This window comes from Diaphorina citri, unplaced genomic scaffold (assembly GCF_000475195.1).
Source record: "Diaphorina citri unplaced genomic scaffold, Diaci psyllid genome assembly version 1.1 scaffold189, whole genome shotgun sequence".
Lineage (NCBI taxonomy): Eukaryota > Metazoa > Arthropoda > Insecta > Hemiptera > Psyllidae > Diaphorina > Diaphorina citri.
The window spans coordinates 172,856-200,492 of record NW_007377626.1 but is presented as its reverse complement, the minus strand read 5'-3'; the positions used below and the strand labels follow the sequence as shown (position 1 = coordinate 200,492).

General features: G+C 34.5%; 1 protein-coding gene across 1 annotated transcript in view; it reads left to right on the top strand.

Annotated features, from left to right (window-relative positions):
* Window positions 1–1,307: 1,307 nt before the first annotated feature.
* LOC103505685 overlaps window positions 1,308–27,637 on the top strand; it is a 48,424-nt gene continuing 22,094 nt past the window's right edge. Inside the window, exons 1-4 of the mRNA XM_026820961.1 lie at window positions 1,308–1,316; window positions 3,569–3,780; window positions 15,339–15,411; window positions 25,675–25,836. Of these exons, the coding sequence (XP_026676762.1) occupies window positions 1,308–1,316; window positions 3,569–3,780; window positions 15,339–15,411; window positions 25,675–25,836 (456 nt within the window). The remainder of the gene's footprint in view (window positions 1,317–3,568; window positions 3,781–15,338; window positions 15,412–25,674; window positions 25,837–27,637) is intronic.

The following is a 27,637-nucleotide window of genomic DNA, read 5'->3' as shown; positions in this document are numbered from 1 at the left end:
GTAGTTTTTTAGGCGGGCCTTCGCGGGCCGCAAAAATGAGCTCGCGGGCCGCATGCGGCCCGCGCCCCGCGGGTTGGACAAGCCTGCTATAACCTATGATTTGAATGTTGATATTTTTATGCGTAAGACTAGACATCTGCTACTGTCCAACCACATCCTTATTTGTGCTTGGGATTAATATGATTTATTAGGCGAATAGATGAATAGGTGGTCTCCTCATTTCTAATTTCTAAAAATTGTAGATTTAAATCTCCATTTTACCAACACTGAGCCTCGACTTTTCTGGTATATCGCATTTCTGAGTTGTTCAAAACGGTGATTTATTACATTTTCATATAAGTCTGTATTTTGTAGTCGTAATAATTTGCCTACGTAGTTCAAAATCCGAGGCTTAAGCTTCAATTTGGTCATTTGTATTGAACGCTTTTTCTTTGACAATAGTTTTAACTTTAATTTCGAATTTGAATTTAAAGATCTGAGTGTGGTTCCCCGCAGTATAAAATTACCGAGACTCCTCTTCCTACACAATGTGCCAAATGGTATTACGTCAAATTTAGTAGGTGTCATTATAAGATGCTATAATATCATGTACATATTAATACACACTTAGTGAGACGTATAGGGTGCAATCGAGCAGTCGGCTTTGAGCCAAACAGCCTAGGACTGTCTTACCAGCCTGTATAATCTCAACTTTATATCTATGTAAGTATAATTGAACAATTAAGATACCGAGAGGAAAAAATGCCATCCAGCACCTACATATAATATACATAGACTAGCTTACTTAAGTAGATCCGATTCTGTAAATGCTTCTTTCCTCTCATGCTATCTCTTGTTCAACCTTTTTGTTTGTTCTTCCCTTTGTTTCGTTTATTTAATTATTTATAGGCATTTTTTTTTCTGCCTTACACATTTCTAGTAGGCCATTTTCAACTTTTACCATTTCCTTTTTCATATTTTCTGTTGGAATCCGTTCTATAGGTATTTCTACCATTGTTTGTAATTCTCTCATGTGAAGAGCAATGTGTGACTCAGATTTGTGAGTTCTGGCCAAGTTCCTTATGAGTATGAGCGTTGAGATAACAATGGTCGTATTGTTAATTGTTTGGAAATAGCTCTCTAGGAAGAAGTTGAGTATGACAGACGTGTATGTTGTCTGTGGAGCAGGAGCATTTCTGCTACATATTGCTTCAATATTGTTCCAATGTAGGTATGTAGATAACACCAGAGATGATAAAAATATTATGACTCTGAACTGAGAGAGTAAGGAGAGATGAGTATAACATATTTGGTACTCACCATGTAAGATGGGTCATGTAAGTTTGATGGTGTAAAAATCGGATTATTGTTCCAATGTAGGTATGTAGATAACACCAGAGATGATAAAAATATTATGACTCTGAACTGAGAGAGTAAGGAGAGATGAGTATAATATATTTGGTACTCACCATGTAAGAAGGTTCATGTAGGTTTGATGGTGTAAAAATCGGATTCCTCCTAACAGACTTGAGAAGTGTAAATTGAGGCGATTGATTCACCTTTTTAGTCCGTCCTTCCTTTATTATTACTAATAATAAAAGGTATAGTGGACGGACTATTGTATTCGCTTCGATGTCTGTCTGTCTGTCAGTCAGTCAGTCAGTCCGTCAGTCTGTCCCCATAGAAGGACTTATCCAAACCTGGTCGACCTATATATCAAATTAAAGGTCTTTTTACCAGGATCACGAAAATGGTGGTGCAAATTTTGTCCAGAAAACCATAAAGCCAAAAAACCAAAAAAAACTGGTTTTTGCGGGATTTTTTTCACATTTTCTCACACAAATAAGCTCTGATCTTGAAATTTGTCGCGACGACCTATGAACTCAAAGAGAGAAAGTTTTAGATAACACTTCAGTCGATCATTTAAGACCGATGTTAGCGTCACCTATGTTAAGCTACGTCGAGCAAGGCCAATAAATGGATGGGTGACTTAAACATTATATTGGGAATAAAGGGAGAACGGGCTCCAGTCTTGATTTTAAATCATTACATGAAAGTAAAATCAAAAAATCAAATCAAGAATAATAATAAACTGAATATTAAACAAATTAGGTAGGTACATAGGTACTGATTTACTCTAATCACGATCGAATAAACTACGGGCTAAAAAATTCCCGGAGGGACGGACCCAGCTTGTTAATTATTTTATTATTTGAATGAAAATGTCTAGAAGTCTTAAAAGACAAAACACCAGAAAACGAACTAGTAACACTTCTACATACGTTTCTGTTACATAGTTCAAATACATTGTTTCGTTTCTATGATGCATTTTCTTAATCTCTGATTTTCTTTATCATCAAGGTTTTGTGAAGCTTCATGCATTGGTTTTATAGAGCTTTATTCTGTCCCAGACTTTGTCCTTCCGTGTTTGTGCGAACTGCTTTCCTTCTGTAGATAGCACACTACACTATACACAATACGTTGTGGAGCTATGTACAAACTTATTACTATTGGAATTCCTAACTTATACTGTATGGCAAGAATAGCACCCAATTGAGAAGTAGATATCTACTTGGAATAGTAGATACTTTATAGATAGTGTAATTGTAGTAACTACTCATTTGTTATTTGAAGAAGCAATAGCAACAATAAATAATGAAAGAAACAATCAATTTTATTAATTACATACATAGCCAATATTAGTTGAAGCTATTTCATAACATATGTAACTAATAATAAGTACCAGAAGATATAGGAAGTATGATTTTGCGGATATTGGTTAGTATCCGCAGTATCTAATCCAGTGACAAAATTCAATCAATAGAAGAAAGCTTTGTCTGCTATTATCATATTATGTTGGTCCTAGAAGTGGGGCCCAAGGGCTCTTTGATTTTTATTAGACGCTCTTAAGTTTTTAGATAACGTCAAAGAGGGGAAATACACAATCCACAAAAGTAAAATTGAAAGAAGCTGAAGATTTGCGGAAACAGTGAACTTCCAATTACCCAAGATTCTTAAGCCAGAGATTTAATTGTATTCATATTATGCATATAAAAATGCCTGCCTGGATCACTTTACAATGTGTAGACACTCTTAAGTTTTTAGATAACGTCAAAGAGGGGAAATACACAATCCACAAAAGTAAAATTGAAAGAAGTTGAAGATTTGCGGAAACAGTGAACTTCCAATTACCCAAGATTCTTAAGCCAGAGATTAATTGTATTCAAATTATGCATGTAAAAATGCCTGCCTAGATCACTTTACAATGTGTATCTACTACATCAGGAAGAACAAAGACGTACGGAATTGATTTAAGTCATCAATTCACAACCACATTGTTAATTTACATAAAATCATAGATAATAATAAAATAGATGAATATTTTTCACCTATGAATACAACAAACTTATTATCTAACTGGGTATACTTACCTACTGATAATAATAGATACTATTGACACTCAGCAATATGCACAAACATGCTATTAATGTCTTCTGATTTCTGATTACATACTCAGTTTTTGTGTATTTTCTAGAAACTTAAACTATGTTCATTAGGGTCTCCTAATCTGATCAAGTTTTTCGAATAGGTAATAGGTACCAACCTGAGTCTAATCTTTCCATACTTTTCGTTTTTCCCCCAGGAACACATTCAAGAAGTTCTAGACAAATGGACTCAGATCGATGATGAAATCTGGGCCAAAGTCATCGTTCTAGAACGAAATCGGAGAGTTGCCAAAGCGTACGCCAGAGCTCCTGTCCTCACAGTCAACGGTTCAGACGATGGCTTCGACGGATTTAGGTGAGTAACGTTAATATCTCTAGTAGCGCGGTCAAACTTTCTTGACTTGGCGGGGCGGAGCGCTACCGCTTTCCTTAATTCCTATATTCACCATGTAGCAAGCCAAGACCTTTTTTATTGCAACCAGGGAAAAACTAAAACTTAACCAACATTAAGGTGTGTCCGTCCACACATACATATAGTCGACCAGCCATCAATGCGGTCAAACTTTCTTGACTTGGCGGGGCGGAGCGCTACCGCTTTCCTTAATTCCTATATTCACCATGTAGCAAGCCAAGACCTTTTTATTGCAACCAGGGAAAAATTTAAACTTAACCAACCTTAAGGTGTGTCCGTCCACACATACATGTAGTCGACCGGCCATCAATGGACGTCGATCAATGTCGACCGTCCACACTGCCTCGATAACATACATTCAGCTCGTCGATTGACGGCCGGTTGACTATGTTTGGACGCATCTTTACAGAAATGTTGTCTGTCGTAAATCCCAATATTTTACTTAACGTTAGTCGTTTTTCTAACAAGCTCATCAAAAAGACAATACTCTTACAAGAATGTGTCTCCTAAATCATGTTAAAACACCAGAAGTCACCAGACAGTACTTAAACAAATAGGTAGGTAATGAACTGTGTAAGCATTTAACTACTTCTACCTACCTATATTCTAATAGGTTGCCAATTTCCATTGGAAAATTGAATTAAGGTACTTAGCAAGTACTCAATGCCTAATTGAACTAATGTGTGTGTAATTTGTGTACATGGACGGTAACAATATAACATACCTACTCTCCTACTCATAAATATGCTAATAGTTGGTACGGTGCTTTCATGCCACTTTACATATTATTCACACATGATCGGCCTCTTGAACACAGATCAAATACTTATTCACAATATATTTTTGCTTGAATATGATTTTTAAATTAATTACCTACCTATCATGGAAAAATGAAAATGATAAGTACCTATGCTGAAAATGACACCTACATTAATGCAGTGTAATTAAACACCATGTACCTACACAGCAGCATTACCTACCTACCTACTTACATATAGTGGAGGCAAATAGTAATAAATTTCTTTTTCGGTAATTTTTGTTTACATGAGGTAATTAATTCAGTAAGTAGTTCTGTTTTAATAGATATTATATTACTATAGGTAGGTATTCTTTTTATTTTAATTGAAATTTGTTGGTGTTCTATTACTTAGTTAATCCCTATAAATGTTAATTACCTACTTACCTAACATGATTATAGCCAGGCATGGTACAATGGATTAAAGATTGATTAGAGAGGTAGGTAACCTACCCAAGTAGGTACCATTTAAATCTCCATTTTACCAACACTGAGCCTCGACTTTTCTGGTATATCGCATTTCTGAGTTGTTCAAAACGGTGATTTATTACATTCTCACATAAGTCTGTATTTTGTAGTCGTTATAATTTGCCTACGTAGTTCAAAATCCGAGGCTTAAGCTTCAATTTGGTCATTTGTATTGAACGCTTTTTCTTTGACAATAGTTTTAACTTTAAGTTAGAATTTGAATTCAAAGATCTGAGTGTGGTTCCCCGCAGTATAAAATTACCGAGACTGCTCTTCCTACACAATGTGCCAAATGGTATTACGTCAAATTTAGTAGGTGTCATTATAAGATGCTATAGGTTTCAATAAAAGTAATTTATAATTTATCAAGCGAATTAATAATTAATTGGAAATACCTACGTTGGAAAAAGTCTAAGTAAATATGAATTAATACGGATGATGTTGTACGAGCACAACCTAAACGTGAATTTGTTTTGTAAGCTCCATTATTTGTAAAGTATGTTTTGCGAAAGGTTGATAGTCGATAGCCATTATGTTGACTTACGGTTGAGGGCTCTCATATCAATTTTAAAGTGTAGTATTTTATTACCTTAGATATTCATACAAATAATTATTCGTAATAAAAAAAAAGTAATCTTCACATAAGTGTAGGTATTTTAAAAACTAAACTTAAAAACTAGGTAAAAAAAAACTAAATCAGTCATGAAACACCTCTGAAAAGGAGGTAATTTACAAAGAGGTAGGTGTTGAAAATGACAACAAAGGTACCCAGCTGATGGTTGCAGTAGGTGGAACTAAATTTAATAGGGTACCCAACAGAGGACACGTTCCCCTATCAACTTGGTACAGTGAATAAATCTGAAGTTCCCACAAATAAAAGTTGTACATTTTATAAAGAAGAATTTATTCAGACATTTCTTGAAATTCAGCAAAATGTATGTCATATGCAAACATTGAAACAACATAACCATTATTGATCAAGAAATTAGCAAACATTATAGAGATGCAATTTTATGATGCGGTCGAACATTTAACCAACAGCTTAGAGGAAATAATAAGTCTTCCACCACTTGATATCTGGCTGACCTCCACGTAAAGGTGAAATTGCTACATACACATGCACACTAGTAACTTACTAGCTTTGTATTTATCTGAAGCTATAATTACAAATATCTGAATATTTAAATACCAAATATTAAGTGATAGGTGATAAATTATAATCTACATATACGTCTAAAAAAGAATCTATTCTGTCCATCTTATCGATTTCCTAAATTCATCAGAGGTTTCAATGAAAACCGCCCTCATCAAATTGCATTGATATTTTTTATACGTACATAGATAGTACCACACATTGTACATAGGTATTATTATGTATATATTATCATAATCATTATCAATATCGTTTCAGGCCACGACTGTTATTATTTTTAGGTCCACAAAGAGAATTGCCACGGTCATCCATGTGCTAGTCCTCATTAATGATTTTAGCATTAAGAATACCCAATACATTGAATATTGGACCTATTCTTCTTGCTCCATGAAAATGAAAGGTGCTCATACATATGTTAAGTATTGTGATAAGGCTATAACATGTGGTATAACTACGCTTAATGCTTTTATGATTGCCAACAATGATGATTTGATGGACACTCGTGAAAACAATGTCACTGATCTTTGTATTCTTTGTAATCAATACAGAGAGTACTTCTATTATTGGGTTGGACCTATTCTTCTTGCTCCATGAAAATGAAAGGTGCTCATACATATGTTAAGTATTGTGATAAGGCTATAACATGTGGTATAACTAGGTACGTTTAATGTTTTTATGATTGCCAAACAATGATGATTTGATGGATACTCGTGAAAACAATGTCACTGATCTTTGTATTCTTTGTAATCAATACAGAGAGTACTTCTATTATTGGGATTGATGGACACTCGTGAAAACAATGTCACTGATCTTTGTATTCTTTGTAATCAATACAGAGAGTACTTCTATTATTGGGAATTACCTACCTATCTGCTTGTGATTGTTAATATTCATAATGTTATTGAGCAAGATCTCGTGGAGGACAAATGGAATAGGTGGTCAAAAAAGAGAATTACTAAATATTCATAATGTTATTGAGCAAGAGCTCGTGGAGGACAAATGGAATAGGTGGTCAAAAAAGAGAATTACTGTCTTGTAATGATTGATTCGAACTTTTTCTCCTTAAAATAGGAATTAATTATACACAACTGCACAGTGTAATGGATACACTATTACTGAATTGTGATTCTCATCAATGAGATCAACTGACCAATTAATTGTAACCCTAACCCCAAAAAAGGCCCATATTTTAGAAATTTCATCAAAATTAATCCGACCGTTCTGATTGATTCGAACACTTTCTCCTTAAAATAGGAATTAATTATACACAACTGCACAGTGTAATGGATACACTATTACTGAATAGTGATTCTCATCAATGAGGTCAACTGACCAATTAATTGTAACCCTAACCCCAAAAAAAGGCCCATATTTTAGAAATTTCATCAAAATTGGTCCGACCGTTTTGGAGGACAAATGGAATAGGTGGTCAAAAAAGAGAATTACTGTCTTGTAATGATTGAAATTCGAACTTTTTCTCCTTAAAATAGGAATTAATTATATACAACTATACAGTGTAATGGATACACTATTACTGAATTGTGATTCTCATCAATGAGGTCAACTGACCATTAAATTGTAACTCCAACCCCAAAAAAGGCCCATATTTTAGAAATTTCATCAAAATCGGTTCGACCGTTCACAAAGAAACAGACAAACTACTTACAACACACTTCGTTGTTTCAAAAATCAGCAAACTTTGTGATGTGACATGTTTTCACATTGGCAATGAGTTATGAATTATGACTCTCAGCACTTCAGCAGCAGTGTTGGAGCTCAATATTTTGAAAGGGAAAGTACCAGTAAACGTACACAATGGAAGCGGCTTTGGTGCTTTGGTTCATTAAAGTTGCTATTATATTACGTGTGCACATGAAAATTATACGCTACATAAAACACATACTTATCAGATCATTGCAAGTAGCGTTATTACAGTCTGTTCTTTACCTACTTGTAACTTGTGTGATTTGCGACTCTACAGAGTGATTCTTGAATTTATCGTTTTAAACTTGAACTCATTAGCAGTAGAGCAGCACGTCTTTTTCAAAGGAATTTGATACCTTTTGAGAAAAATATTACAGTCTGTTCTTTACCTACTTGTAACTTGTGTGATTTGCGACTCTACAGAGTGATTCTTGAATTTATCGTTTTAAACTTGAACTTATTAGCAGTAGAGCAGCACGTCTTTTTCAAAGGAATTTGATACCTTTTGAGAAAAATGATATTGGACTAAACTTGGTAGTGTAATCCTCAGCTCTAATTTATTGATCTTCATTATGACATGATTTACCTATAGGAACAACGATCGAGCATAGACTATGCTTACCAACTACCCAAGTAACTAATAGGTAAGCGCAAACAAATCTGATTGAAGAATACAACCTAGGAGACAGAAGGCATTAGGAAGCGGTCAACAATTGGCTTGGAATCAGTCACGATTCTACCTTATTAGAATATATATTCTTACCAAGTGTAATAGTTTGTCCACAAGACAGACAAGTAGGCTGTTTGAATTGAAAATAGTATCAAAATATAGACTTGGTGATCATATTAGCACTCAGTGCAGTAGATTTGAATGCGAGGGAATCATGGTGCTTTTCTTAGGACTGAACTTGTCTTCAGTTCATTGGAAAGCTCAATCTATTCTACATTTTTATAGAAAATCGTGACACATTAAAATGCCGTAACACTTAAATGGCTAAGTGTACCTCCCTACTTACCATACAATTAACTAATATTGTATAATACAGGTATAACTATGTAAATATGTACCTACTTCCATTGATACGTAGGAACCTACTAAACTTAACAGAGTCTACTTACCTATACCTTCTTAAATAAGTACATACTACATAGGTATTATCCTAACAAAATAGCTGCAGAATAATAATGATAATGATTATGATAATAATGAACATTATCTAGTAAAACATCTTTAATTATTTTCTTATTACTTGGTAGAATGTCCTCACTTCGTCTCCCACATGTTTTAGTATTATTATTTATTTATAATCGTTAGGAGAAACGTTGAAGATGGGTCCTGTCTACTTAGTAAATAGGTACATACTACATAGGTATTATCCTAACAAAATAGCTGCAGAATAATAATGATAATGATTATGATAATAATGAACATTATCATAGTAAAACATCTTTAATTATTTTCTTATAACTTGGTAGAATGTCCTCACTTCGTCTCCCACATGTTTTAGTATTATTATTTATTTGTAATCGTTAGGAGAAACGTTAAAGATGGATCCTGTCTACTTAGTTTTTTTACAAGTACCTATATCTACCTTTTTTCTTCACTTAAGTGTATTAGGTATTTTTTGTTTGATGGCCAAAATTACCGATTCTTTGGAACGATTAAAGAAAAGAAAACTAAATAAGTTATTTTCTTATAACTTGGTAGAATGTCCTCACTTCGTCTCCCACATGTTTTAGTATTATTATTTATTTGTAATCGTTAGGAGAAACGTTGAAGATGGATCCTGTCTACTTAGTTTTTTTACAAGTACCTATCCACCTTTTTTTCTTCACATAAGTGTAGGTATTTTTTGTTTGATGGCCAAAATTACCGATTCTTTGGAACGATTAAAGAAAAGAAAACTAAATCAGTAATGAAACACCTCTGAAAAGGAGGTAATTTACAAAGAGGTAGGTGTTGAAAATGACAACAAAGGTACAGATGGGTCCCTGAAATGTGTAACTTTACAAGTACTTATCTACCTTTTTTTTCTTCACTTAAGTGTAGGTATTTTTTGTTTGATGGCCAAAATTACCGATTCTTTGGAACGATTAAAGCACTAAATCAGTTATGAAACACCTCTGAAAAGGAGGTAATTTACAAAGAGGTATTTGTTGAAAATGACCACAAAGGTAACCAGCTGATGGTTGCAGTAGGTGGAACTAAATTTAATAGGGTACCCAACAGAGGACACGTTCCCCTATCAACTTGGTACAGTGAATAAATCTGAAGTTCCCACAAATAAAAGTTGTACATTTTATAAAGAAGAATTTATTCAGACATTTCTTGAAATTCAGCAAAATGTATGTCATATGCAAACATTGAAACAACATAACCATTATTGATCAAGAAATTAGCAAACATTATAGAGATGTAATTTTATGATGCGGTCGAACATTTAACCAACAGCTTAGAGGAAATAATAAGTCTTCCACCACTTGATATCTGGCTGACCTCCACGTAAAGGTGAAATTGCTACATACACATGCACACTAGTAACTTACTAGCTTTGTATTTATCTGAAACTATAATTACAAATACCTATCTGAATATTTAAATACCAAATATTAAGTGATAGGTGATAAATTATTTAACCAACAGCTTAGAGGAAATAATAAGTCTTCCACCACTTGATATCTGGCTGACCTCCACGTAAAGGTGAAATTGCTACATACACACACTAGTAACTTACTAGCTTTGTATTTATCTGAAGCTATAATTACAAATATCTGAATATTTAAATACCAAATATTAAGTGATAGGTGATAAATTACAATCTACATATACGTCTAAAAAAGAATCTATTCTGTCCATCTTATCGATTTCCTAAATTCATCAGAAGTTTCAATGAAAACCGCCCTCATCAAATTGCATTGATATTTTTTATACGTACATAGATAGTACCACACATTATACATAGGTATTATTATGTATATTATCATAATTATTATCAATATCGTTTCAGGCCACGACTGTTATTATTTTTAGGTCCACAAAGAGAATTGCCACGGTCATCCATGTGCTAGTCCTCATTAATGATTTTAGCATAAAGAATACCCAATACATTGAATATTGGACTTATTCTTCTTGCTCCATGAAAATGAAAGGTGCTCATACATATGTTAAGTAGGTATTGTGATAAGGCTATAACATGTGGTATAACTACGCTTAATACTTTTATGATTGCCAACAATCATGATTTGATGTAACTTACTAGCTTTGTATTTATCTGAAGCTATAATTACAAATATCTGAATATTTAAATACCAAATATTAAGTGATAGGTGATAAATAATTACAATCTACATATACGTCTAAAAAAGAATCTATTCTGTCCATCTTATCGATTTCCTAAATTCATCAGAGGTTTCAATGAAAACCGGCCTCATCATATTGCATTGATATTTTTATACGTACATAGATAGCACCACACATTATACATAGGTATTATTATGTATATTATCATACAATTCAGTACAATAGTACATAGACATACGAGTAATGCTTGGTGCACTATCAATATTTCCATCTGTTTCAATTATTTCGTTGCTGAAATTTAATGTGTAACATTGTTTCAGCGTCTGACTTGGGTCCCCTGTGGTGGAGGAGCCTAAGATATTAATTTCTGCATGGTGACTGACTATTATAGTCATGACTGAGGTAGATAATGTCCCCGAGCCTATAGCATTCCTCGACGGTCACATTTTTATTTGTCAAAATATTCTTCTTTAGAAATTTATATCTTATGCCCCCTTGAGTTGCTGAAATACCAAACTGTTTTATCTCTATCTGCTGAGAGCCTGGATCAAGTTGGGTTGAACCTTAGTACCTGCATACATTAGGCTCTTTTCTATACCATTTTCAATACCTACATAGAAATTGAAAACTTTCATGACATCCTTATTTGTGCTTGGGATTAATATGATTTATTAGGCGAATAGATGAATAGGTTGTCTCCTCATTTCTAATTTCTAAAAATTGTAAATTTAAATCTCCATTTTACCAACACTGAGCCTCGACTTTTCTGGTATATCGCATTTCTGAGTTGTTCAAAACGGTGATTTATTACATTTTCCCATAAGTTTGTATTTTGTAGTCGTTATAATTTGCCTACGTAGTTCAAAATCCGAGGCTTAAGCTTCAATTTGGTCATTATTGAACGCTTCTTCTTTGACAATAGTTTTAACTTTAAGTTCGAATTTGAATTCAAAGATCTGAGTGTGGTTCCCCGCAGTATAAAATTACCGAGACTGCTCTTCCTACACAATGTGCCAAATGGTATTACGTCAAATTTAGTAGGTGTCATTATAAGATGCTATAGTATCATGTACATATTAATACACACTTAGTGAGACGTATAGGGTGCAATCGAGCAGTCGGCTTTGAGCCAAACAGCCTAGGACTGTCTTATCAGCCTGTATAATCTCAACTTTATATCTTTGTAAATATAGTTGAACAATTAAGATACCGAGAGGAAAAAATGCCATCCAGCACCTACATAATATACATAGATTAGCTTACTTAAGTAGATCCGATTCTGTAAATGCTTCTTTCCTCAAAAACTTCATAAAATGGACGCCGGACGTTGGAAAATGTTACGTTCAACCTCCAATAAAATCCCAAAGACATGTTTCCTTCTTCAAGAGAATTTTACTTACAAGTCAAGCATAGGTGACCCCAAGATTTTTTTATTATTTTTTTTTTTTTTCCTGAGGTGAGGCAGAACGAATAAAAGTTATTAAAAGAATGAGGAAGAGGCTTTTGTTCATCAGTGGACAAGTTAATGACTTTGACATCGATGACAATCAAGGGCATTTGATTATGAATACTAATGAGGATGATGTAGCCAAGTATTTTTGGCGTCCGTGTAGGTACCCAGTATCCGCTCACGTGAAGGTGTGTTGAAGATGATTCAGGTATGCGCGGAACAATACCGCTGCACCACACCATTATTGTTGACACAAAATGTTTGCTTTGTATCAACATGAATGCTTGCATCACAAACATGAGAATTGCAACTGGAAATGAAATGTCAACGTTTCGTATGTATACCTAAGCGGCAGTGTTGTGTAGACATTAAGACAATCAGACAATCTAAACAGAAGTTTCCAAAACTCGTGATCAATGGGTAAACGAAGTCAAAGTTATCGAAAATGCAGTTGAATTTTAGTTTCAGAATGGGTAGGTTTTCTGATGAGAACACATTCAGGAGAAAAATAAAATAAACTCAATAAGTCGAGAGTTAATGTCTTCATTTTCTACGTTAGAGTACCTACCTATAACTAGAACAAAATAAACACAATAAGTAGAGTATTTACGAATGTTATGCAGAAAAAAACTGTTTGTATACTAACTTAACAACCTCGTTCTGTGAACATTTTATTACTTACTTAGGTACATATCTTTGAAGTTTTTCAATTACCTATTATTGGTAAGCAAATATTCTTGCGTGTTTCATGTACTAAGGTAGTATGTTTCCAACCCTAATAGAAAAGGTCAAGAGGCTGAAGGAGAATTAACAAATGCCATAAATATTACTTTGCTGCCTTGAAACAAAAAGTCTAAGGAGCTTTGTATATGTGAAAAGAAAGAACGAAAAATGAAGATATGATGGTTGATCTAACTTCTATGCTATGTGGGTATTATTGTATTATCACAAATATACACCACATTCGTAGACATTGGACCAAGAAAAAAAAAAAACTTTCAATAATGTTCCTATGCACATGTATATCAAAGAAAGCTTAAAAATCAGCCAGGTTTAAGCTCAACATCATGAAGTGCTTGACGACTGAGCAGATTTACTGAATTACCTACGTACATCAGGGTTTACAAAGTAGCGAGCTTTGTAGAAATGTAGACATAAACCTAGACAGTAAAACAATTTTGAATTCAGTACAATAGTACATAGACATACGAGTAATGCTTGCTTGGTGCACTATCAATATTTCCATCTGTTTCAATTATTTCGTTGCTGAAATGTGTAACATTGTTTCAGCGTCTGACTTGGGTCCCCTGGGGTGGAGGAGCCTAAGATATTAATTTCTGCATGGTGACTGACAATTATAGTCATGACTGAGGTACACACATAACAGGGCCTATGATAGGTGGCATACGTCACAAACATTGGCACTATTGGTAGGTCTGTGGCTAAACCACACTAAACTAGGTACCTACTAAGGCTAATAGACACACTACAATCATTTCAAGAAGTGTATGAACCAACATGGCATGAATGTACTGTTGTACCTCCTGTACTACGAAAATGTTTAAAAAGATTGATTTTGAGCTGAGGTAGATAATGTCCCCGAGCCTATAGCATTCCTCGACGGTCACATTTTTATTTGTCAAAATATTCTTCTTTAGAAATTTATATCTTAGCCTATAGCATTCCTCGACGGTCACATTTTTATTTGTCAAAATATTCTTCTTTAGAAATTTATATCTCATGCCCCCTTGAGTTGCTGAAAACCAAACTAAACTGTTTTATCTCTATCTGCTGAGAGCCTGGATCAAGTTGGGTTGAACCTTAGTACCTGCATACATTAGGCTCTTTTCTATACCATTTTCAATACCTACATAGAAATTGAAAACTTTCATGAAAATAGACGTGGAAAATAATTAGTTTTGTTTTATAAATTACCTATAATAAAACATTTAGGATTGGAAATTGGAAACCAACATGGCATGAATGTACTGTTGTACCTCCTGTACTACGAAAACATTTAAAAAGATTGATTTTGAGCGTCCAAAAATAGGAACAATTAGGACAGAAACTTTGAACTGTCCTAGGAAAAATCAATGTTGACCACCAAAATTCCTGCTACCAAAATATTGAGCTTCAAGGCTAAAAATAATATTAAATCCATGGTTACCCCTACAGGCCCTACAATTTTTGACAAGATAACATGATAGCTCGCCATGAGATGTCCTTACATTTCCCAGACAAGAATCACATTAACCAAACTAAACTGTTTTATCTCTATCTGCTGAGAGCCTGGATCAAGTTGGGTTGAACCTTAGTACCTGCATACATTAGGCTCTTTTATATACCATTTTTAATACCTACATAGAAATTGAAAACTTTCATGAAAATAGACGTGGAAAATAGTTAGTTTTGTTTTATAAATTATAATAAAACATTTAGGATTGGAAATTGGACAACTTAGATATTCCGCCACTTAACCCCAAGAAGATTCTGGCTTTATTGGTGGAGATGCCAAAACTCCTTTTCTATATGGGGTTCTATTTTGTAGCTTAATGTGAAATCTCATGAAATGCTTCCAAATTATTACCTTGTCTTTAAATTTAATATTATTTTCTTCTTCTGTTTTCAGAATTGGATTATGTGGATTTGATAACCCAATGCGAGATCCCAAAACAGAAGAGCTCAAAAAACACATAGGCCTCGTAAGTATCCAAAAAATATCATAAAATAACAAGTTTCTATTTTCGAGTTTTGGCACATCCACTAATTTACTGGTGGAGATGTCAAAACTCCTTTTCATACCTCTCCTTTCGTTGACTTGAAAGTAAAATTGAACCAAATATCTATGTTTGTCTGCAATAACCATGCATCTACATGGGAATTATAATGAACTCGTAGAAGCATAGGTCCAATTCCCAAGATTCCTTTTACATAGTCAACATGCTAGATGTCAAAACTCCTTTTCATACCTCTCCTTTCGTTGACTTGAAAGTAAAATTGAACCAAATATCTATGTTTGTCTGCAATAACCATCCATCTACATGGGAATTATAATGAACTCGTAGAAGCATAGGTCCAATACCCAGGATTCCTTTTACATCTAGTCAACATGCCCCGATATATCTTTGCCTGAGGTAAACTTTTGAAATGCTTCTTTTGAAAAGAACTTTTGTTCTTCCGGAATGAAATGAAAACATTTACCAAACCATATAAGTACTTCAACAAGACACTACAATAAAAATACAAATGTACTTCATAAAACTCCTTGCAATCTCATTAAACATCACACTCTGTACACTACTAGCGGGATTTTTATGGCACAATAAAAAAAAGAAAAAATCACAATAATGAAATAAAAATGGTACTCACAAAAGGTGACACTACAATAAAAATACAAATGTACTTCATAAAACTCCTTGCAATCTCATTAAACATCACACTCTGTACACTACTAGCGGGATTTTATGGCACAATAAAAAAAAAAAGAAAAAATCACAATACCTAATGAAATAAAAATGGTACTCACAAAAGGCACTTGCTATAAGCAAGAGTACTCGTACGCTACCTTATGACCTAGCTCTAGTTGTAATGCACGCGCGCTATTACTCCAACTTGCATACATATGAGAAATTTGCTATCACTGCTATCTATTTACTATTCATAGTTACACTACATATTACTATACGAGAAGGTATGTATCTGCAGTGCATAGTCAATTGGAACTAAAGTTACTTCATTCTGATTCAGCCATACTTGAAGTACTTGAACCCATTACGGTTAATTGCAAGGAACAGTGTGCAAATGTAAGCCAATGATGAAATATTGGTTCAATACAAGTTTCGCTTTAATAATACTGTACTCTCATGTTAGGGTTGTAACTTCTGTTGGTTATCTGGTTGAGATAAAAGATAGCCAAATGTGTTTCAAAAACCATTAGAGAATTGTCCTTTGAATGTCTTTTTGGTATTGCTAAAATACCTTTTCTGAAATATCTTGCTTAATTAAAATTAGTTAGAAGAATCGATAAAAATTAAAATGCTATTTAGGTATTAAATTATGGTTTCATAGTGCACTATTCTTTAATCCAAATTGAGGTCTGCGTACTTTTTGTATAGGCATATCGTATATGCAACTACATTATCAATCAAACCAAATGTACCCACATAAATACAATTAACGATAGTTGTTTGTACTTTTGTCTGCATTAAATTGTAAACAAATTACAATGGCTTCAATGATGGTGAGAGTTGTAAACGTCACATCAAAAGCATTTATCAATACCAAACTAGAACCTAATATTGCATAATGTCCCAATCTGGTTGGTATAAAATAAACCAAAGTTCTGTACCAGTTTGTTTCAAATGTTTCATATTTCAACCAATGTTTTTCTCTAGCCCTAGCAGAACGGTCAAATTTTTCCAAAGTAGGCATAATGTCCCAATCTGGTTGGTATAAAATAAACCAAAGTTCTGTACCAGTTTGTTTCAAATGTTTCATATTTCAGCCAATGTTTTTTGTTTTTTCTCTAGCCCTAGCAGATCGGTCAAATTTATCCAAAGTAGGTACCTACTCCAAAGCAATGAAAGATAGTAAATGTGTAGAAATTACGTCATTTTCAGTGGGTACGTTATTTCCCGGATCACCACATATCATCCAATTGATCAGTCACCCCAGTTTGCATTTTATGACATTGTATTTTGAAAATGAAATTGTGAACACTATTGTATATTCCCACACCCAAAATTTTTGCTCACTAAAATTCGTATCACTGGGCATTGCTCCGAAGAGGACCCCACACTCATGGGGGTCTCGATTGAATTGAGTCATTACCAACGCCTACTTGAAAAATTGCAATCATTAAGACTGAAATACTATCATATTGGCATCAATTTATTATTTATTGAATCCCCAATGCATAATGTCCCAATCTGGTTGGTATAAAATAAACCAAAGTTCTGTACCAGTTTGTTTCAAATGTTTCATATTTCAACCAATGTTTTTTCTCTAGCCCTAGCAGAACGGTCAAATTTCTCCAAAGTAGGTACCTACTCCAAAGCAATGAAAGATAGTAAATGTGTAGAAATTACGTCATTTTCAGTGGGTATACGTTATTTCCCGGATCACCACATATTATCCAATTGATCAGTCACCCCAGTTTGCATTTTATGACATTGTATTTTGAAAAAAGCAATGAAAGATAGTAAATGTGTAGAAATTACGTCATTTTCAGTGGGTACGTTATTTCCCGGATCACCACATATCATCCAATTGATTAGTCACCCCAGTTTGCATTTTATGACATTGTATTTTGAAAATGAAATTGTGAACACTATTGTAGATTCCCACACCCAAAATTTTTGCTCACTAAAATTCGGATCACTGGGCATTGCTCCGAAGAGGACCCCACACTCATGGGGTCTCGATTGAATTGAGTCATTACCAACGCCTACTTGAAAAATTGCAATCATTAAGACTGAAATATTAACATATTGGCATCAATTTATTATTTATTGAATCCACAACAGGATCGATATTAAATAATATTAGGGCCCTATTCACGGAACAACTCTGCACTCCTCACTTTTTACCTAACTCTGGGGGTAGAAAAATCTGCACTCCGTTTGCCATGGGGTCTCGATTGAATTGAGTCATTACCAACGCCTACTTGAAAAATTGCAATCATTAAGACTGAAATATTAACATATTGGCATCAGTTTATTATTTATTGAATCCACAACAGGATCGATATTAAATAATATTAGGGCCCTATTCAGTATTCACGGAACAACTCTGCACTCCTCACTTTTTACCTAACTCTGGGGGTAGAAAAATCTGCACTCCGTTTGTTATTAAATAATATTAGGGCCCTATTCACGGAACAACTCTGCACTCCTCACTTTTTACCTAACTCTGGGGGTAGAAAAATCTGCACTCCTTTGCAAAAAATTCTGAACAAGGAGTCAAACAGAGGACCCCACACACATGGGGGTCTCGATTGAATTGAGTCATTACCAACGCCTACTTGAAAAATTGCAATCATTAAGACTGAATACTATCATATTGGCATCAATTTATTATTTATTGAATCCACAATAGGATCGATATTAAATAATATTAGGGCCCTATTCACGGAACAACTCTGCACTCCTCACTTTTTACCTAACTTTGGGGGTAGAAAAATCTGCAAAATTCTGAACAAGGAGTCAAAAGTGAGGAGTGGAGAGTCATTTGTGGAACAGGCCGCATGTAAGATTATTCGTAGCAGAACTTTTCCAAGCTAGTGGTGATTTGCACTTTTTGAAATGCAAAATATGAGTGACTTACACAATATACCTACGCTAGGTATCCATTTCAACTTGACTAAAAATAGCTTTTAACGCCTTGTATGTAAAAAATGTGGAACAGGCCGCATGTAAGATTATTCGTAGCAGAACTTTTCCAAGCTAGTGGTGATTTGCACTTTTTGAAATGCAAAATATGAGTACTTACACAATATACGCTAGGTATCCATTTCAACTTGACTAAAAATAGCTTTTAACGCCTTGTATGTAAAAAGCATGATTAGAACTTTCAATTCTGATACTAGTAATCTGTGCATTTGCATGAAATGCATAATAGTTTGATGTGTAATGCATACTCGTGATCATGAAACGTCATAACAGTTCTGATGCTAGTCATACCTTTTACGGAGTGTGGGTTCAAAGATCTAAATTAGAGTCGAAATGTTATCTCCTTTTGCTTATTCACGACCAAGTAGCTTGTGATCATTGGCACACCAAATGTTCTTAGGGTACCTGGGTACAAATATAAATGGCTACAATTCGTCAGCGTTATAATCAGGACGACTCCGCAATGTCTTACGTCGCGCGATGGACTTTCTAAATTAGAGTCGAAATGTTATCTCCTTTTGCTTATTCACGACCAAGTAGCTTGTGATCATTGGCACACCAAATGTTCTTAGGGTAGGTACCTGGGTACAAACATAAATGGCTACAATTCGTCAGCGTTATAATCAACACGACTCCGCAATGTCTTACGTCGCGCGATGGACTTCAAAGAACAGTCACTAAGATACATTTGCTTCTAATTTTTTCATACGATGCTCTCGTAGATGCTAATCTGGGTACAAATATAAATGGCTACAATTCGTCAGCGTTATAATCAGGACGACTCCGCAAAGTCTTACGTCGCGCGATGGACTTCAACGGTCCCCTGTGGTGGAGGAGCCTAAGATATTAATTTCTGCATGGTGACTGACTATTATAGTCATGACTGAGGTAGGTAACATACGGAATACCCAATACATTGATGCTAATAGTTGGTACGGTGCTTTCATGCCACTTTACATATTCACACATGATCGGCCTCTTGAACACAGATCAAATACTTATTCACAATATTTTTTTGCTTGAATATGATTTTTAAATTAATTACCTACCTATCATGGAAAAATTAAAACGATAAGTACCTATACTGAAAATGATACCTACATTAATGCAGTGTAATTAAGCACCATGTACCTACACAGCAGCATTACTTACCGACTTACATATAGTGGAGGCAAATAGTATAACCTGGGTACAAATATAAATGGCTACAATTCGTCAGCGTTATAATCAGGACGACTCCGCAAAGTCTTACGTCGCGCGATGGACTTCTCGTGTGATGTTCTTTTTCGGTAATTTTTGTTTACATGAGGTAATTAATTCAGTAAGTAGTTCTGTTTTAATAGATATTATATTACTACTTGAGGATTGAATCAATTCACTCTAGCCAATATTGGATATTGGAAAACCGAAATACACTGGTTCGAAACCACCATCATACACAACACAAACAACAGTCACTAAGATACATTTGCTTCTAATTTTTTCATACGATGCTAGATGCTACCTATGATTTGAATGTTGGTATTTTTATGCGTAAGACTAGATAGACATCTGCTACTGTCCAACCGCATCCTTATTTGTGCTTGGGATTAATATGATTTATTAGGCGAATAGATGAATAGGTTGTCTCCTCATTTCTAATTTCTAAAAATTGTAATCGTGTTGATCTGTTGATATTGCAAACTAAAGAATATCTAGTCAATTGACAAAAATATACAATTCACCTTTACAAACCTTTAAAGAAAACTATAACGTCAGACTTTTAAGCAAGATTGGGTTTCACAACCAATTGTTCATTCCTCACGATATTCCTAGACAAGATCCATGATTTTGACACTCGTAATCCTACTAGTGGTTTTTACCACTAGTAGGATGGTGATACCACTTTAGTGGTTTTTACCTTTACTACTCGTGGTAGTAGTAGTTCTAGTGGTAGTAGTAGTAGTAGTTCTAGTGGTGGTGGTAGTAGTAGGGTTTCCTGATGATTATCTCAACGCCCCGCTTGATCTTGGATAGAATCACGTGAATTTATTATTCCAACAGCATCTATCTTTTTATGAGCAATCTCACAGTTCAGTTCAAATATTTTGTCGGTTTTTACACCCAAAAATAAAATTGTGGCAATAAAAAAGGTAAGAATAAACCAAGCTGTCGTTACACCTTCCTTGTGACATTGGTATTGAAAATTACAGCCAAACCCATCCTTCTTGAAACTCTACCTCACAGATAATGGACTCCAATGTTGAGCTTTTTACATGGTTTTCTTTTTTTATTACAAAATTTGCAAATAGGAAAAAAATTATCTTGAGAAAAGCAATTTCATTGGTTTCTTGAATAACCAGATTACACCCAAAAATAAAATTGTGGCAATAAAAAAGGTAAGAATAAACCAAGCTGTCGTTACACCTTCCTTGTGACATTGGTATTGAAATTTACAGCCAAACCCATCCTTCCTGAAACTCTGCCTCACAGATAATGGACTCCAATATTGAGCTTTTTACATGGTTTTCTTTTTTTTATTACAAAATTTGCAAATAGGAGTTACACCTTCCTTGTGACATTGGTATTGAAATTTACAGCCAAACCCATCCTTCCTGAAACTCTGCCTCACAGATAATGGACTCCAATGTTGATCTTTTTACATGGTTTTCTTTTTTTTTATTACAAAATTTGCAAATAGGCAAATGTACTTCATAAAACTCCTTGCAATCTCATTAAACATCACACTCTGTACACTACTAGCGGGATTTTTATGGCACAATAAAAAAAGAAAAAATCACAATAATGAAATAAAAATGGTACTCACAAAAGGCATCCGGGAAATAACGTACCCACTGAAAATGACGTAATTTCTACACATTTACTATCTTTCATTGCTTTGGAGTAGGTACCTACTTTGGAAAAATTTGACCGATCTGCTAGGGCTAGAGAAAAACATTGGCTGAAATATGAAACATTTGAAACAAACTGGTACAGAACTTTGGTTTATTTTATACCAACCAGATTGGGACATTATGCAGGTACGTATATGTTATATGATTGCGACATATGTTATATCAACATGTTTTCAACAGGCATAGTTATCAACATGTTTTACACACAATGAAATATTTTAGCACACTGGATTTGCAATAGCAAACCAAAGTGTGTGCACTCTTTATATAAAATTACATATATAAATCCACAGGTTGTTTCAAAAAGATGGTACGTTGATATTGGTTACCTATTAGTTACTTGGGAAGTTGGTAAGTCATAGTCTGGTACGTATATGTTATATGATTGCGACATATGTTATATCAACATGTTTTCAACAGGCATAGTTATCAACATGTTTTACACACAATGAAAAATTTTAGCACACTGAATTTGCAATAGCAAACCAAAGTGTGTGCACTCTTTATATGAAATTATATAAATCCACAGGTTGTTTCAAAAAGGTGGTACGTTTTGATATTGCTTACCTATTAGTTACTTGGGTAGTTGGTAAGTCATAGTCTATGCTCGATCGTTGGCTCTTGCTGTGAATATAGGAATTAAGGAAAGCGGTAGCGCTCCGCCCCGCCAAGTCAAGAAAGTTTGACCGCGCTACTAGAGATATTATACGCCACAGAGATAGATAAATGTGTAGAAATTACGTCATTTTCAGTGGGTACGTTATTTCCCGGATCACCACATATCATCCAATTGATCAGTCACCCCAGTTTGAATTTTATGACATTGTATTTTGAAAATGAAATTGTGAACACTATTGTAGAATCCCACACCCAAAATTTTTGCTCACTAAAATTCGGATCACTGGGCATTGCTCCGAAGCGTTGTAACTTCTGTTGGTTATCTGGTTGAGATAAAAGATAGCCAAATGTGTTTCAAAAACCATTAGAGAATTGTCCTTTGAATGTCTTCGTATTGCTAAAATACCTTTTCTGAAATATCTTGCTTAATTAGTTAGAAGAATCGATAAAAAATAAAATGCTATTTAGGTAGGTATTAAATAATGGTTTCATAGTGCACTATTCTTTAATCCAAATTGAGGTCTGCGCACTTTTTGTAGAGGCATAATATCGTCTATGCAACTACACTATCAATCAAATCAAATGTATACCCACATGAATACAATTAACGATAGCTGTTTGTACATTTGTCTGCATTCAATTATAGTGAGAGTTGTAAACGTCACATCAAAAGCATTTATCAATACCAAACTAGAACCTATTACTCGATCTAAAACCCTGAAGTGATCCACAGCAGACAATAAATATAGGTAACAATCAAAATGAAGCATATCATGGTCCGAACACAAATCTGAACTAATTAATTATTCATAACTACAATCACAAATCATAGTTAACCATTCAACAGGTTCAAATCTTTGTGAACTTGATGGACTTGAGATTTGAATTGGACTCGGTGTTCACCTTGTACCATGGATGTTGATTTTGATCCATCAGTTGCAATAACTGAATTGGCTTCCACGCTTATAATATAGGTACTGTAGGAGAAATATAGATCAGGGTCTTGGAACAATTATGAGATAGAGGTGATACGCTCGCATGTATGGTTAGTGGTTAGATTAGAGTGGTTGATCTCCTTACACTTCACACCTTCTCACATTTTTCATTATGCTAATTCCACATGCCCCTCTAACTTCTAGCTCATGAGAACCTGTTTAAATGGTTAAATTAGCTTATAATATAGGTACTCGAGGAGAAATATAGATCAGGGTCTTGGAACAATTATGAGATAGAGGTGATACGCTCGCATGTATGGTTATTGGTTAGATTAGAGTGGTTGATCTCCTTACACTTCACACCTTCTCACATTTTTCATTATGCTAATTCCACACGCCCCTCTAACTTCTAGCTCATTGGAGAACCTGTTTAAATGGTTAAATTTAATATGGTTTATTGTGAGGGGGAAAATGTTGATCTCCTTACACTTCACACCTTCTCACATTTTTCATTATGCTAATTCCACATGCCCCTCTAACTTCTAGCTCATTGGAGAACCTGTTTAAATGGTTAAATTTCTTATAATATAGGTACTCGAGGAGAAATATAGATCAGGGTCTTGGAACAATTATGAGATAGAGGTGATACGCTCGCATGTATGGTTAGTGGTTATATTAGAGTGGTTGATCTCCTTACACTTCACACCTTCTCACATTTTTCATTATGCTAATTCCACACGCCCCTCTAACTTCTAGCTCATTGGAGAACCTGTTTAAATGGTTAAATTTAATATGGTTTATTGTGAGGGGAAAATGATATCCGGCGCTCTTTGCGGTCGTGTTGATCTGTTGATATTGCAAACTAAAGAATATCTAGTCAATTGACAAAAATATACAATTCACCTTTACAAACCTTTAAAGAAAGCTATAACGTCAGACTTATGAGCAAGATTGGGTTTCACAACCAATTGTTCATTCCTCACGATATTCCTAGACAAGATCTATGGTTTTGACACTCGTCGCAATACTACTAGTGGTAGTAGTAGGGTTTCCTGATGATTATCTCAACGCCCCGCTTGATCTTGGATAGAATCACGTGAATTTATTATTCCAACAGCATCTATCTTTTTATGAGCAATCTCACAGTTCGGTTCAAATATTTTGTCGGTTTTTACACCCAAAAATAAAATTGTGGCAATAAAAAAGGTAAGAATAAACCAAGCTGTCGTTACACCTTCCTTGTGACATTGGTATTGAAATTTACAGCCAAACCCATCCTTCCTGAAACTCTGCCTCACAGATAATGGACTCCAATATTGAGCTTTTTACATGGTTTTCTTTTTTTTATTACAAAATTTGCAAATAGGAAAAAAAATATCTTGAGAAAAGCAATTTTATTGGTTTCTTGAATAACCAGATGATTGTATAAAGATCGAGATCAACCATGTGGTTGGTATTGTGGGCGTTTTGTTATACCTATTGCTCTATTTTCTTGGTTCAAATAAAATATGTAATTTAGTCCAAATTAAGTCTTACAGAAGACAGATATGGGCAGCCCTCATTATTTGAGCATTATTGTCGCATTAATCTCATTATTAAAAGTTACGGTAAAGGCTCTTAAAGGGTAATGAAGTGCTTCTACGTCCCCGTCCCCAATATCAAAGGACTAAATTATTCTTTTACTGTCTTGTCTAATAGGTACTTCAACACTAACTTGTATTTTACTAGTCTTATTATTTGAGCATTGTCGCATTAATCTCATTATTAAAAGTTACGGTAAAGGCTCTTAAAAGGTAATGAAGTGCTTCTACGTCCCCGTCCAATATCAAAGGACTAAATTAGTCTTTTACTGTCTTGTGTAGTAGGTACTTCAACACTAACTTGTATTTTACTTGTTTATTTGAGCATTGTCGCATTAATCTCATTATTAAAAGTTACGGTAAAGGCTCTTAAAAGGTAATGAAGTGCTTCTACGTCCCCGTCCCCAATATCAAAGGACTAAATTATTCTTTTACTGTCTTGTGTAATAGGTACTTCAACACTAACTTGTATTTTACTAGTCTGAACTTTACACCAATATTTCTATTTGTTATGGCATCCTAAAAACCATCAATTTTTTCTTTTCACAGGGCATCAAAGTCAAAATGGACGACCAGGGCAACATTTTAGTCAAAAGAGTATCCAAATGCAATGTCTATGTCAAAACTACAAGTACGGGGGAAGAAACGAGTATCGGAGCAGACGTGTTGAAATTACCAAATTGTGCTCTAGAATCTGAAAAACCAGTAAAGGTAAGTACACAAAGTGTTCATCAAATTAAATGATTTGGATAGAATTTCAACGAATCCCTAAAAAAATAATGAAAAATTCATCCATATAGTTACATGATTATTCACATATTTGAAATTGAACCTGATTTATTTTGGAGATGGCTTGATTTATTTAGCACATAGTTAACTAGATCAGATGGATACTTACATATTAAAGTACCAAATTGCCCATCAATAATCAAGATCATTGTTGAAGAAGAATTGGGGACCAACACTAAGACTTGAAATTTGGTATGTAGTTCACAAATGTGTCAAATATGCAATACAAAACGTTTGGTTAAAATAGGTGCTGCGGTTGGCGGTATTGTTGACCGACTTTTGGACGGGTTTCGACCGCTTTTTGGCGGTTTTAAGCCATATACTGACTAAACAGTTAGAAATATTGTAAATGTTACAACAGAACACCCAAATAAGCACCATTCAATAGGATAAGGAAAGTCGTGTGATGTTCACACCAGATTTTTTTTATTTGACGTTTGGAGTAACCTTGATATTGTGAATGCCCTGTAACAAATCCATTTGGTTTTCTTTGGCGCTCAGAGAACTTTATTGTACTAGGATACTCTTGTATTGTATTCCTCTTATATTATTATGTATGATTTTATTGACTATTGATGTTACAACTATGTTATGTGAAAAGAAAGAACGAAAAATGAAGATATGATGGTTGATCTAACTTCTATGCTATGTGGGTATTATTGTATTATCACAAATATATGCACATGTATATCAAAGAAATCTTAAAAATCAGCCAAGTTTAAGCTCAACATCATGAAGTGCTTGACGACTGAGCAGATTTACTGAATTACGTACATCAGGGTTTACAAAGTAGTGATACATTTTAATAATCCTCTGTCAAAGCATGAACAAAGTGATAACATGCTCTTCCTACTTGAATGTAGGACACATAACAGGGCCTATGATAGGTGGCATACGTCACAAACATTGGCACTATTGGTAGGTCTGTGGCTAAACCACACTAAACTAGGTAGGTACTAAGGCTCATAGACACAGTACAATCATTTCAAGAAGTGTATGAACCAACATGGCATGAATGTACTGTTGTACCTCCTGTACTACGAAAACATTTAAAAAGATTGATTTTGAGCGTCCAAAAATAGGAACAACTAGGAAAGAAACTTTGAACTGTCCTAGGAAATATCAATGTTGACCACCAAAATTCCTGCTACCAAAATATTGAGCTTCAAGGCTAGAAATAATATTAAATCCACGGTTACCCCTACAGGCCCTACAATTTTTGACAAGATAACATGATAGCTCGCCATGAGACGTCCTTACATTTCCCAAACAAGAATCACATCACGTGACACTCGAGACTTCGAGAAAGACATTACCAGGAGAGAGAAAAAGCACCTTCCAACTTCTCTCACAAAGAAGATTGTATTCCCTAGCCTGATAGAAAAACTTCTAGGATCACACCTGCGCTGAATGTGGTGATAATTCTTCCATGCCATTTTAGAAAGTAAAAGCTATGAGTTAAGTCATCTAGAGCCAAGTGTTGAAAACATAATAAAGAGTGCGTGATTCAATGCTAAAACGAGGTACTATCTTCATGAGGATTGTATTGCTCAGATATTACCTACCTCGTGAAACAGTTGATATAGTGGGTAGTAGTTATAGTGTGCTTGTTAGGGAATAAAAAAATATCCTTTAAAATGGCACCTTCTTAGGACATTTGGTAAATTCACAATTACGTCGAGATGTTCATAATGTTCATTTTGAATCGGTCGTTCAGGTATTT